This window comes from Furipterus horrens, unplaced genomic scaffold (genome assembly GCF_987537825.1).
Source record: "Furipterus horrens unplaced genomic scaffold, mFurHor1.1.pri manual_scaffold_5, whole genome shotgun sequence".
Taxonomy (NCBI): domain Eukaryota; kingdom Metazoa; phylum Chordata; class Mammalia; order Chiroptera; family Furipteridae; genus Furipterus; species Furipterus horrens.
The window spans coordinates 92,817,800-92,831,594 of record NW_028327175.1 but is presented as its reverse complement, the minus strand read 5'-3'; the positions used below and the strand labels follow the sequence as shown (position 1 = coordinate 92,831,594).

General features: G+C 49.9%; 1 protein-coding gene across 3 annotated transcripts; it reads right to left on the bottom strand.

Moving 5' to 3' along the window:
* Nucleotides 1-1,212: 1,212 nt before the first annotated feature.
* CPSF4 (cleavage and polyadenylation specific factor 4) lies at nucleotides 1,213-13,750 on the bottom strand. 3 transcript variants are annotated; one of them, XM_090276666.1, is made up of 8 exons: nucleotides 13,443-13,750; nucleotides 12,009-12,059; nucleotides 10,220-10,372; nucleotides 7,755-7,850; nucleotides 7,283-7,376; nucleotides 6,033-6,105; nucleotides 4,342-4,512; nucleotides 1,213-1,496 (listed from the first exon to the last, which is right to left on the bottom strand). In XM_090276666.1, exons 1-8 carry the CDS (start codon nucleotides 13,543-13,545, stop codon nucleotides 1,428-1,430), a joined length of 810 nt encoding a protein of 269 aa, XP_090132792.1. In that variant the 5' UTR covers nucleotides 13,546-13,750; the 3' UTR covers nucleotides 1,213-1,427. The 3 variants fall into 3 exon arrangements, with proteins under 3 accessions (XP_090132792.1, XP_090132793.1, XP_090132794.1); XM_090276667.1 differs by having other exon boundaries at nucleotides 4,342-4,437; nucleotides 13,443-13,747; XM_090276668.1 differs by having other exon boundaries at nucleotides 4,342-4,434; nucleotides 13,443-13,747.
* Nucleotides 13,751-13,795: the final 45 nt, after the last annotated feature.

Sequence of the window (13,795 nt, the reverse complement as noted above, 5' to 3'; positions counted from 1 at the left end):
GACACTATTACTGTATAAAACAGAAGCCCTGACTTCCAGTACCTTTCCCAGCATCTTCTACATTACCCCGGAGTATATGTCTGAGGGAAGCTCAATGGAATGATCCAGGGGAGGAAAAGCACAGGTCCTGATAGCTCTATCTGGTACTCTTACCTGCCTCCATCAAAGGAAGGTCTTTAGTGAAGTGACATGAAGGCCAGAACTGGTTTCTTATTGATGGGTGTATGGTGAGCCTATATCACACTTGGAGTATAAGAGGGTGAGAAGCTATGACTAATCATCTTCTAGAACAGATGAATTTGAGTAAATATCCAACATTTGAGATAAGACCTGTGAGGTGGCTATTACTAAATCCAAGCTTCCAGACTTTTCTGTCAGTAAAAGGCCTTTCACTGGCAGTATCACTTCCCTTCCGGAGATTCATTTGCTGAAAGGGAACAAGCAGGCACCAACATCAAAGTTTTGTGCCAGGCAGCTAGTGCAGCCACTAGCAAGAGATCCTCTTCTTGGCACAGAGTGTCTTAAGTAATGAGACCCAGCTTAAAAAACAAGCTTTAATCAATCTCATAAAAATGTTCTTATAATTGAACTTGGATGGGCCCCCTTGCCCAGCAGGTTCCAGGTGGTTTCACATTTCCAGGCTCAGGGTGGTCTCCATAAGCCAAAGGTGTCCAAGTGACAGTACCAACACTTGATGGGGCAGGAGGTAGGTGCAAAGGTGGACTGTGTCATCTATTTAAAGACTTGTCTGCAGTTCCAGTTTAAGATACCTTAAACACTGTCAAGCATGTGTCCCAAGAAAATAAGCCCAGAGGAAAAAGACCCTCACTTTTGAGAGCCCTGCACCCCTCCTCTCAATTGCTCCCACCTTGGAACAGGACCAGACTGAGGCAACAAGCCCACTTGAGTTTGCCCTGAAGGGCTGCCTCATTCAAATCACATTGATAGGCACAGCTTCTGATTTCAGCAGGACATGGAGGAAGCAGGCATGACCTAGCTGCAGTTTTAATGATTCACCAGTCCCTGGGGTCGCCAAGAACTGGTGTTTAATGAGGCCCAAGGGGAAGGGCCGTCTTTCATACAGAACTGCTTAGCACAAGCTCTTCCCTGCCACTTCCTCCCCTCTCCAGAGGGCAGTGTTCAGGAAGTCCCAGACAGGAGGTGTTGATGCCTAGACAAACATGATTCTGACTTGAGGGACAGAAATGGAGCACATGTCCCCCTTTAAAAAAAATACAGCAAAATGATAGGGAAACTGACAGACATAGTCCCTTATACTGATAATCCCTAGTGTGCCTGCCTGCCAGCTCCAGCCAGAGTTGCACTAACACTGGCATTGAACAGTTAAATGCACACTCCCAAGGATGGCCCAGAGTGGTCCCCAAAATGGGGCTCCTTGGGCTGTTCTGAGCTGTCTCCAGCTGCTGTCACTGTCCACTGAGAAAGGCCAAATGCCCTTTGGTGCATCTGTTGGCGTAGTGTCCTTTTTCACCACACTGGGAATAGCAAGAAGGGAAGAAAACAAAACAAAGTCTCAAATGCATTTTCAAGTAAGGCAGCACCCACCAAATACCAAGTTGGGAACGGGGACTCTGAAATTCTCAGTGGTACGGATTTTCATTCAAATACAAGGGAAGGGGAACTACAGAAGGTATGTGGATCAGAGACTGCAGCCAAAAACTTGTCAGGTGAAGAGAGATTTCTGCAGCCAGAGGATGATCTGAGAGCACATAGGGAGCTCTTTCAGCCAGCTGGGCACATGCGGCCTGCCCACAGAAGGGCTCTCATGGTGGGTGGCAGGATGAAGAGAAGCCCACGGCTCCAGAGCTCCTGCACCTGTCCGGGAATCAAGCTCTTCTGCATGGCTGATCAGTCACTTACCTCTGAGGCACCATTCCGGGGCTCCCTGGAGATGGGAAGGAACAAGGAGAGAAGCCACCTGGCTCCTCCCCCAGTGCAGGGAGGGATTCATTGCTGTGGACATTGAGTGTGGGCTGCACCCAGATTTTCCTTCCTAACATCAGCCTAAGCTACCCACGGGGACAGGCTTTGGTCACAGGATCAGAGATGGGACAATGATCAGACTTGGGTGAACAAACCTGGTAAAATCATCTCAAAAGTCTAGCAGGGACCCTGATTTGTCCCAGCTCTAATGATCTAGTCCCTGCCTTAAAACTTCCCTTCATTCAATCTTGTTGCTCCTCAAAAGCAGAATTCTAAGAAAGGAAGTGAATGGCAGACTCAAGCTGCAAATAAGGAAGGGGTGCAGAGGTGGTAGGGGGATCCACTCTGCACTAACCTAACCAGGGCCCTTCCAGTCCCTGCTTCCTCAGCTTGGATTGTGAAGCTGTACTTGGTCATCACTACTACCCAGAATTCTTGGCTGCTCTATTCCCCTGAGCCCATCATCTTCATGTTTTTTAAGTCTGTCTTATCTACATATGACCTGTGTGGTAGAGTGGCCTATGCAGCTGCCAGTTACTCCTTTGGCTGATGAGATGACAAGACCAGAGGGAGGGAATACGTGGGCCCATTCATAGCACTTAGCATGTCTATCGGCTTCTGCAGCTGATCCTGGGTAATCTAGGATTCCCACATGGTGTCTTTAATATTACTTGCAAAGTGCCCCTAGTAAGAAGTTGGCAGGTCCCCACCCCAGCTTTCTCAGATTCTAGGACTTAGGAGACCTTGCTTCATAGAAGCTCTGCTGAAGAGTCCTGCAGAGAGGCAAGATGACAGCTACACTGCTTCAGGACACCTGAGTTTCCTCACTATACTTGATAACTGACTGGTGGAAGCCACTCCACACAGGGCAGGGGCCCCCATTCACCTCACCTTCACATCCTCCTCTGTACTCTCCTCACCTGTTAGGGCTCAGAATCAGAAATCTAAGGCCTTCCTCTCCCCTGAGAACAAAAACCCCTCCTGGGAAAGAGCAGTCTTTGTTTCCTCAGCAGAGCTGGCACAGAGCAAGTGCTCAGTGAGCGTCTGATGGCTGTGAGAAGTGCCCAGGAGCTGGCTTTTCTATGAACATTTTAAATTTATGCCTTTTGACTTGGGCCTTCTACTTACAGGCATGGATGCTCCTGACATCATCAGACAAGAGCTCACAAATATCTAAGTATCATATTCACTGTTTTTAGCTGCAAAAATTGTAACAATTGTCTACCAACAGAAAACTGGTAAATTATGGTTATGTTATACAGTCACTGAAAAAGATAAGATTTACATATACTGATATAGATCTACAATATAATATAAAGAAACAACAACAAAAAAGAGTATAGAACATTATACATATTAGGGCCCCATTTATATTAAAATACATACTATCCTGGTGCTTGTGGGAATAAAAGTTTAGAAGGGAAGATCTCCAGGTGGGGTCCAGGGGTCACTGGTGAGAGTCCCCCTCATGAGTTTTGGGATGTAAAGGGATACCAAAGCCAAAAAACACAAGAACAGAATATACTGAATAAAATGGCTGTTTTAGAAAAGGTGGGAATAAGGGACAACACTCACTCTGTATCCTAAACACTTCTATGTCATCAATAGGTTTTGTAAAAAAGCTTGTATTAACTTTGTATTTCTTCTAACAATTCCCACTCTTTGTAAGTCTGGTTCAATTATTGGTTGTTTTTACTGATGCCTTTTTTCCTTCTATGTTTTGTGATTTTTAATTGTAAACTCATTCTTTGTAACTCCAGTTGTGGTAATTCTGTGTGGCCTGGGTTGAGAATAAATTCCTCAAAGAGCCAAGTGCCAGAAGCCAATCTGGGGCTGTTTTAGATTAGAAAATTAGCTTTTTAGCTCTCACCAGTGACTATAAACTCTCAAAGGACTCCCCCGAACCCCTTTCCATTCAGAGACAAGAATGACAAGTTTCCTATTGGGGTTTTAAAAAGTTTACTCTTTCCCCGAGTGTCCTATTTTATGCATGTGTGTGTATGTAGGGGGTGAGAAGGGGGTGCTGATTTCTCTGTGTGGGCCTAAAGTTTTGAACCATTCTCTTGAACATACCCATGTGGGATGAGTACAGCCTGAGGCTCCAGGGCTCATTCTCATCCCTGAATTCCTGCTTCTACTTTGTTCCTAGCCTCTGAGAGATTTCTCTCCTATTTTTACAAGTACATGCCATTCATTGAACAGTGTCCGTTTAATCATTCAACTAGTCTTGGTGTGTTGTGGAAGTAGGATGGCCTACAGCCCACCACAGTGGCCTACTTTTACTTTTATAGTGAGCAAAAACAAAGATTTCTCATTTCTCAAAATTAACTATTTGGGGAGTGAGGGAATGGCCACTGACTGTGAAGCCCCTCCCTGTCCCCCAAACCCAAGACTCACCTTGTAACAGGTGACCTGCTCCAACGGCCGGGGTCCCCGGTTGCCTGCACTGCTGTTTTGACTCTGCATGACCCCGATGACCTGTGGGGCTCGCTGCTGATTGGGAGAAGAGTTCTGACTCGTTAACTGGATCAAGGAGGACGACCTTTGTAATGGCGGATTGTTACTTTGCTGGAAAGAGTTACACAACACGGTTTTACTGCGGAAAACACGTGCACGCAGACTACCAATGGGGACAGGAAAAAAAGAGGGCGGGACTGCTCCCGCATGACCAGCTTCTGTAGTGGCCCCGCTCAGGAGAGCAGGCAGAAAAGAAACATCTGGTGATGATGGCAGGAGCTGCTGCCCGAAAAATACCATGCAGACACACAGAAACGAAAAATAAAAGTAGAAAACAAAACACCAAAGAGACGAGGTCTCTGGGGCAGTGGGGCGAGGGCATGAGCAGGCCTTACTTTTGTTTCTGAGGTTCTAGCTTCAGGTCAGGATGAACGCTTGGTTCAGCCAGATGTTTAGCAGCCTACACGGCGAGCGACAGTCACAGAAAAACAGTTGGAGGCTGACATGCTGACCTGCGGTCTAGGGGCTGAGAGGGCCCTCCACTAGGGAGTCACGTGAGCAAGAGGCATGAGGACTCCTGGGGTGGGGACTGGACAGCAAGGCCACTTTCCAACCAAGTGGTTTCTGGCTCTGGCCTTCAGAAATGCAGGAACCCAGAGCTATAACACCCAGGCTGTCAAGGCTGCACCCACATGAAGGAATTCCCACCTTTGCTGATAAGGAATTCTATCTGATCTTCCCCATAACCTCTTGAGGGTGGGGGGTCAGTGTAGCAAGTGCAGATGTTTCTTCTGGCTGCTCACCCTCCAGCACTGAGGAGGACCTGGTGGGACTTTGGCAAGTTTCAGAGTCCAGCCAGGTAAGAGGTAAGCCTCAAGATTGGTGGGTGGGTTTACTCAGCCTGTTGAGACCCTGCCTAGCGCACTGGCCAACCCTTCCTCTGGGTTCCCACCTCCCCCACTCCAGGAACAAAACCCAGGGTGCCCCTGGTTTGGGGGAGGCTGCTGCAGGTCCCATTTGGCCATGGCAGTTTCCCTCTTTCCTTCTGCTTGAGCGGAATCAGCCAACTGCTGGGTTATAGGACCCTCCCTTTCCTAGACAACTGGAGTCAGCTGGTCCTTCGGCCCTCTATTTCCAACCTTCCCCGTAGTTGGGAACATCCACACAGAGGGATCACAGCACTGGCCAGAGAACTAGCCAGCCTTGGTTCTGCTCCCAGATCTGCTCCTGCCCAGCTGTGGTACCTCAGGCAAGCCCCTCCCTCTACTGCAAGAGTGGCAGACATGTGGCGTTCATGCTGCCTTCCACTCTGGCTCCCAAGGCAGGCTCAAGGAGGGTACTGCTGAGCCGCCAGCTGTCAGGCAAGGGAAGAGAAACCAAGTGGGCATTCAGCTCCAGCAGACAACCCTCCATCTCTACAGGCAGATGCAAACTGCTTTGCTCACCGAATTTTCTGCTGGAACTCAGGGTGACCCCCCGCTCCTGTCCTATCTCCTCTTAAACCCTCTCACAAAATCTCCAGCTGGGTCTGTGACAGACCGTGCATCGATGCAGGCACCAAGTTCTCTGCTGCAAGAGCACTACTAGGGCCCGCAGTGCCACAGGGCCGAGGAGGGGCCAGGACACGGTACCTTTGTTGGAGGCTGCGTCTGCTGCGGCAGTGGGGGCTGCTCGGTGGTTCCCATTGGCAGTTCAAATCGAGGGCTAGTCACCCAACAGCCAGAGGGGACGAGAACAAGAAAAGAAGAGATGGAAGAGGAGCTAGGTCAGGCATTGTTCTTAAATTCTGGCCAAGGGGCTATCCTGGTCACTCTCTACCCAAGCACAGAACACAAACCACTTGGACTCAGCTCTGCCCCTGAGGCCACAGGGCATTGAAAAGAACAGCGTTGAGTGCCTGGGCCCAGACCCAGCTCTGCTTATACTTGGCTGAGACCTGGGGTAAGTGCTGCTCAGAGAAATGAATGAAATAGCTGTTGGTATCATCAGAAGGCACTAGCCTGCTCCATGAGGAGCTGTGAGCATGGGAACCCGTTCTAATACATACCCTTCGCTGCAGGGTCTTTCTCTGACAACACTGGCTCCTGGGGGGACATGCCTGCCTGACCCACAAGCAGGAACCCCTGGATGACCTGTGGGCTCCTGGGCTCGCATCTAAGGAGTAGGACCAAATCAACAGCACTGGCCACCTGCCCACCATGTGGCAGCAAACAGGACACAGCTCCTGCACAGGTGGCAGTTGTGCAGATGGAGGCAGCACAGGAGGGGGAGACTAATCTGTATCCCCTCAACCACTGAAAGTGATAGGTGCACTGAGGCCCAGTAGAGGAGCACTGAGCCTGCTGGGCAAGAACTTGGCTTTGGAGGCCTGCACACCTGCCTTTGAGCAGGCACCACCTCCTACCATGCAACTCTGGCCAATGGCTGAGCTGCCTCAGTGTTCTCATGTGTGAAATAGGACATTCTCTTTCACACTTGTGAGAGTTACATGAACTAGTGTATGTGAAACCCTAAGCTCAGTATCTCCATACATAGGCCCTGACACTGTAAAGTTCCCTTCCTCTAGGGCACAGGCTCTTAACCTGAGGGCCCTAAATAACATGCAAGGCTATGTGTGCATAAGTTCTTTTGGAGCACAGGGCCCATAGCTTTCATCAGATTCCCTGATGGCTGTGACCAATAAAGGTTAAGTGCTGATCTAGGCAGAGCCAATTCTGGGCTCAGGAAGAAGCAAGGGTCCCTCCCCAACCTCCCACCCCTGTCCCAGGCAGGCACTGTGCTAACACCACCCAGTGACCAAAGCCCAGCTGAATCCAGGAAAGATGTACAGGGCAGCACAAGAGCAGTGCGGGAGTTAGGGGAACAGGGGCTGGCTACTCACTGCATGAATTTACACGAGGGCCCCTCTGGGCAGAATCCCACGAGGTAATTCACACAGATAACTCTCCGTGTGTGCCGGTGCCTACACAGGGGACCTGTGGAGCCAAGCGTCAGGTCACTCAGAGCATCCCCTCCTTAGGGGACACCCTCATGCCCCTCTGCCAGTCAGAGCCCTGCCCAGACCACCATGTGGGGTGCAGAGAGCAAGAGCAGGGATTCGAATGCCAGCTTTGCCTCTCATTCATAGGGGACAGTGGGCAGGACAAGCAACCTCCCAAACAGTAGTTTCCTTATCGAAAAAGCAGTCCGCATAGGAGCTCTGGGAGGTTCAAGTAAGCTGAGGGTGTAAAAAAGCGTCACTAGCCCCTAAATGCCTAACACTGTATTTTGCTGGAATAGGCAGGAAAGGTCATGTGAGCAGAAGAAAAGATGACTAGCCTCTTGCGAGGGGGCCCAGCCACTCCGACACCTACCATGCTTGCAGAAGCCACGGTCGTACCAAGGGCAGTCCTTGATCTTGGACTCAGGGTCGATGTGCAGAAAGGGGCACTCCTTGTTGCTACACTCCCCTGCAGGGAAATCCAGACATGCGTCCACCCGGGGCAGCCCTGGGAGAGCTGGACCCAAACCCACCTTGGTTTCTCCCAAGGCCAGGGCCCACTGTGTGACAGAGGGACAGGTGGTTCTGGAGTCTGGTCCCAGCCTGGTGAACCTTTAGACTTGGGAGAGTGCCTCAGCACCTCAGTTTCCTGACCCCTATGTGTGCTGTGAAGGTCCTCCCATCGTATGTGTCCATGCTGCCACAAGGGTCAATGACATTGACAGAGCTGGGCACAGGGTATACACTTATCAAGTCAAATAACTCATGGCTCCATCCCTTACCCAAAGCGGGTGTCCTGGGCACTGTTGTGTGCCCAGATATGCAAACGTGTCAGTTGAGGCCAGGAAATTACTGTTTTACTCTGATCAGCTTTTCACATGTACTAGCTGGAACAGGGGGAAGGTCTGAGTCGTCTATCTTTTAGGATAAACGTAGGGAAGATTTGGAAACTAAAGGCTGGGTCCCTGTGGTAAAAGGCAATGAAGCCTTTATGAGAAGAGCTATCTCAGGAGTAATTCGCTGACTACCACCAGCATCTTTCACCCAGCTATGGTTCAGCCAACTCCATGCTTACCCTTCCTTTCCAATCTATGTTACACATGAAAGGCCAATCCGGAAAAATGCTACTCCTTCCCAGACTCACAAGTCCCGAAGTGGTTTCGCCCACCCCTCCCGTCTCCTCTTCCTCTCCAGCCATACTGGCCCCCTGGCTGGTCTAAGAGAGTCCTCTGCCAGGACTGGCTCCTGCTTAGCCTTCAGATCCCAGCTCAGGTCTCACTTCCTCAGAAAGGCCTTCCTGGCCATTCTACCTAAAGGAAATTCATCCTGTGGTTCCACCCATGTTTATTTCCTTCAGAGCACTTATTGTGCACAATTCTCTTCTTCATCTGTCATAATGGCATAAAAGCTGCCTCTTCCCTGGGCTACTAGAGCAAAAGCACCATGGGCTAGGGAATGGGCCTGTCTTCTTCACCACTGTCTCTTCAGGAATTAGAAGGGGGACCCTCACCTGTGTCACAGGTGAAAGGAGCTGCAGACAATATGTCTGCACCAGGTCAGGCTCTGCAGGGGAATGGTGGGCAGGGATTTGTTATGGAGGTGGGCACTTGGAGGGGTGCTGGGCTCAGGATCATCAGCAGGGAAGTAGGGAACCCAGGCCAGCCTGCAGAGGCACCCTTGAGAGTCTGCCCATGAGGGCTGGCTCCTGCCTTTGGGGCCGGATGAGAGAAGGCTCCCATGGAGAAGCCGCTGCTTCCTTCCATGCTGGTTCCAGTGCTGCTGGGAAGGGAAGGCAGGGGGAGGGGGTGAGCTGGGAAGCCTGAGTCCTATTTCTGTCTGTTTGTGCTTTGACTTTTCAGCTTGTGCTGCCTCTTAAAAAAAAAAAAAGCAGCCACAATTGTAATTACTAAGCCAGTAGGCCAAGCCTATTGGGCTGCTGAAATAATTAGCGCCTCACCTGACGACAGTGCTTTGAAAGCATGATCTAGCACACTTCCTGGCCCACCACAAAGAGTATAAGAGGCTCCCAGCCTCCCACCGGGCCACTGCACAGGGCCTGGGGCTGGCAGTGCTGAGGCCAGAACTAGCTCTTGTCCTGACCAGCAAGGCCTTTTCCTGGTCAACATCGCACAGAGCAGAGAGCCAGGAGATCCTAGTTCCATCAGAGAGCACAAAAGCCTTGGCGAGCCCTATGCCAACCCCACCCCTCCATGGATTTCACCCAGGACAGCTTAGGCCACATGTTCTCTAAGCAGGGATATCAAGGCAATCTCAGTTTCAAGATGAAGAGTAGGGCTCTTTGCCACCAGATTATAATCCTCCCAAACTTGCTATTCTTAAGGGGCATTTAGGATAGACAAGCTACTCCTTGGGGCCACATGCCCAGAGAGAAAACAAACTTTGGCCTGGCGGCGCCACAAAGAATCTGTTCCCACACAGTAAGAAGCAGCTGATTTAAAGGAGAAGGTTGACTTGAGCAGAAACAAGGCTTTCAGCCAGCTGCACTGTTCACCCACCCACCGGGAGACCCTGATTAGTCTCAAATTCCCAAAGTACCTGAAAGTGCTCAAAAAACAGAAGCACTTCAAAGACATAGGGCTTATTAGAGAATAGTAACTTCCCATGACTAACAGGCCAACTCAGGTTGGAAGGCAGTACCTAAGGTTCTTATCTGAAACTGGAAAGATGGGACACGGTAGATACTGTGGGTTCCTAAGCAGCTGCTTAAGTCCTCTGGGTCTTGGTTCTTGGTGGAGCCTCCCCAGGGCTACCGATGCTGGGCGGGGGTGTTTGGGTGGAGGGAGGGGCCTGGCCACACACCTCACAGGGCTGCCTTACCAAACTTCGAGTAGAAGTAGCACTCAGGCATCTTGGTCATGTCATACTCATGCAGGAACTCACACTGGTCCCCCTTCTTGCACAGCCCCCGAAGCCAGTGTTTGCATACCACTGTCTTCTCGCCACTGATGTGGCGAAATGGGCACATGCCCCCTGTGGAGAAAGACAGAGAGATGTGGCCCTGAGCCCAGGTGTACTGGGTCTGGGGGAGCCAAGGTGCCTTCTCACCATACCTCCCTGAAGCACCTGAAAGCAGCATGTCCCAGAAGGTGCTGGTTGCCCCTGGCAGAAGGTAATGTGATTTTAGGCAGTACATGGGCACACACTTTAAGTTTAAATAGTAATGTATCTTATTTTAGTGTGTTTCAATAAAACCTAACTAAAACATCATGATTTCACAGAGTTTACTGTAAGATGGAGACTTGACAAGCCCAATAGTGGTATGGGGGAGGAGTGAGTTGATTTCTTTATTTAATTAAAGGATAGTTCCATGATACACGAACATGGCAAAAATTGTAGGGGTAGTGAAAGAAAGACTGGGGTTTGGGAAACACAGCCCTAAAAGATAGAAGGTAAAGAGGACCATGAGCAGGTAGCCCGAACTTCACGCTCCATCTTTGGTTAAAATTGCATCCAATAACTAAGATTAAGTACAGAATTGAAGAAAAGCACTGCATAGAAGCTGAGGGAGGTCTGTTTTCTGTAGTAGGACTGAAGCGATCATCCAGACAGGACAAAGCCATACCCTGAGAAAGTCAGAATTCTAAATAGTGGCCTGGTAGGACTACTGGGAAGGCCGAACCAGAATGAGGCTGTGACTAGGAAAGATCTAGGCCAGCCCTATTAGAAAGAACTTTCTGCAATGATGGGAGTGTTCTATATTTATGCTGTCCAATATGGCAGTCAGTAGCCCCATGTGGCTATTAAACACTTGAAATAATACTAGTATCATTGAGGAACTGCATTTAAAAATTTTAACTGGTTTAAATTTGAATAGCTGCATGTGGCTAGTGGCCACTGTATTAGTTAACAGAGACAGTCATAGTGCTAACAGATGGTGGCAGGTCCAAAAGACAAAAGTACTGAGCAAGGACATGGGAATAAGTCCAGGAGCAATGATGTTCCAACTAGCTAGCTGGAGTGGTAAATGACTGAGTTATAGAGCCAAAACTTGCCAAAATCAGTCATTAAAACCAACCTTGCTCTAATTGTGTGCTCCCTATTCAAGCTTGTGATTAAAATTTACTTTCCAAGTAGATTTGCCTATAGAAAGAAAAATGGCCAGACCTACCCATAGTATGTAAGGTCCCGCCCAGCCAAGGTATCTCCTTATGAACTGTCTGGCTCAGGTAGCAGCTGTGGGGGCCGGGCTAGTATGAACAAGACTCCATGAGACAGACTACTGTGGGGTTTTTTTGATGCGAGGACACAGAGGACAGTGAGCCTGTGCAGACTTTAGTGGGCTCAGCCACTCACTAACTCTTTGACCTTGAGAAAGTTCCCAGACATCTCAGTGCTTAGAGCCTCTGTTCATGTCAGGTGTCAGCTTGTGGCCTCAAGGAAAACGAGGTAAGAAGGCTGATTCAGAGCTTGGTTAAGTCCAGTGTTTTAGATTTTAGGCAGAACACCCCATCATGTTTCTAGCCTATTCAAACCAGTTTCATCTTGGGACACTGTTAATGTGAAGAAAGCAATGTAACTCAGAGACCTGATGGCCTACAAGTCTTCTAGGGGGCAGAATGGTGGAAGTCACTTCAGGAGGAACATAAAGGAACCAGCAGTCTCTTACCTTTGCCACAGGCAGCTTTCAAAAAGAATTCACAGACAGCAGCCCCTGACTCTGTAGAAGGAGAGAAAAGGAGAGGGGTCAAACACAGCAAGGTACAATTGCTACTGGTGACTTTTGAAGACAGAGAGGAAATGCTCCTGGCCTTTGACCTCTGAAGGGTTCATGATACAGGAAATATGAGTGGCAAAAAATTGCAAAACCAGAGGAAGCAAAGAAAAAAGAAAGTTGCTTATTTCAGTCATTCCCTGCAAAAGAGACATATATGTTGAGACCAGTCATTATTCAGGGCTTTCTGAGAGCCTCCTTTAATAAAGATGCTCTTAAAGAGTTAGGAGTCAGTGGGGGAAGGAAGAATGGAGCACAAGAACCACCAAAATTAATTACCTGGTGCTTGGGCCTTTGAAAGGGCTAATGTGAGGCAGAGAGAGGGAACAACCTCATAGGAAACACAAGTGAATGGGGAATCTAAGGAGGAGCAGACTCCAGAGAGAGAGGCTATAGGGAGAGGAAAGCATAATTAAAGACACAGAAGCAGGATTGCTCTTAATATGCAACGCCAACACAATTATTAAAGGAGCAGTCTTTTGCTTCTACATATGCAGCTGGTTCAGGTGAAGGGAGCAAGAGAAGATAGGCTGAGTGCATGCGGTATAAGTCAGCTGGCTTAGAATAAGCTGTTCTAATGAGGCCAGTAATTCACCGGCCATGGCTACGAGAATAAATCTCCTGATTTCACAAAGTTTTCTCTATTAGCATGCATTCGGAATTGCTGAAAACCCACAGACAGCATCTCTGAAGGCCACTTTCGTGCCACTACTTGCTAACTTGCAAGGGATTCCCTGGCTTCTGGGGAGCAGGCAGATTTTGCTAGGACAGACTTAAAGTGGTTAAACTGGGAATCCCAACGGTGTCAGTCGTTTGCGTTTCAAAAAGTCTGAAAAGGGAGCTCAGGCAGATGCCTGGGTGTGTGGAAAAGATCCAGAGCTGGAGTTCAAAAACAAGTGAGAGACAGGCTCCCAGGAGTGTGAATCCTAGAAGAATGGAGCTTGAAAGTCTAATTGGGGGTCTTCTGAGCGGGAAGTGGTCCTTTTCTCGGCCAGACTCCTCCAACGGCTCAGTTTTGATGAAAGCAAGAAAAGGAGATCGCAGTGGGGGCTGGATGTGGGGAAGGGGGTTATATAGCACTTTCCTGTAGTTGGGGAGTGTGTAGGGGTGGGGGTAGGTTTTTCAACCCAGGATACCCGCCTTCATTCAATAATTACTTGGACAGCCGGACATGGTCTTGACCTCCTGAAGATTGTCCTAAATTAGACCCAGGGGATCAAAGATCCGAGGAAGGTGGGTTCCCGAGTCTCAGTCCCAGGACCGAGGGAGAGGGGTCCCGGGTCTGAGTCGGTTGCGCCCCTCGCCCGCCGACCCCGGCCCCACGCTCACTGTCCATGCCGGGGAAGGGCAGCGGCTGTGCCCCGAGCTGCTGCTCCACCGCGATCTCCAAGTCGAACTTGATGTGGTCCACGCTGGCGATGATTTCCTGCATGGCGGCGGCGGCGGCCCCACCGGCCAGGCTACCCCTCAGTATCTTGCCACCCTCACACCTCTACCTGCCACCTTCCGCCGCACACAGCACTTCTCCGCCTCGCCTCGCTTAACCTGGCCGCCGCCGCCGCCGCCGCCACCGTTGCCCCCGCCACCGTTGGCCCTGCCGCCGCCGCCACCGCGCGAAGTATGCCGGGAGCTCCCGGAGCCCGCGCCAGCCTTCCGCCTGTTCAGACCCAGGCAATCGAACG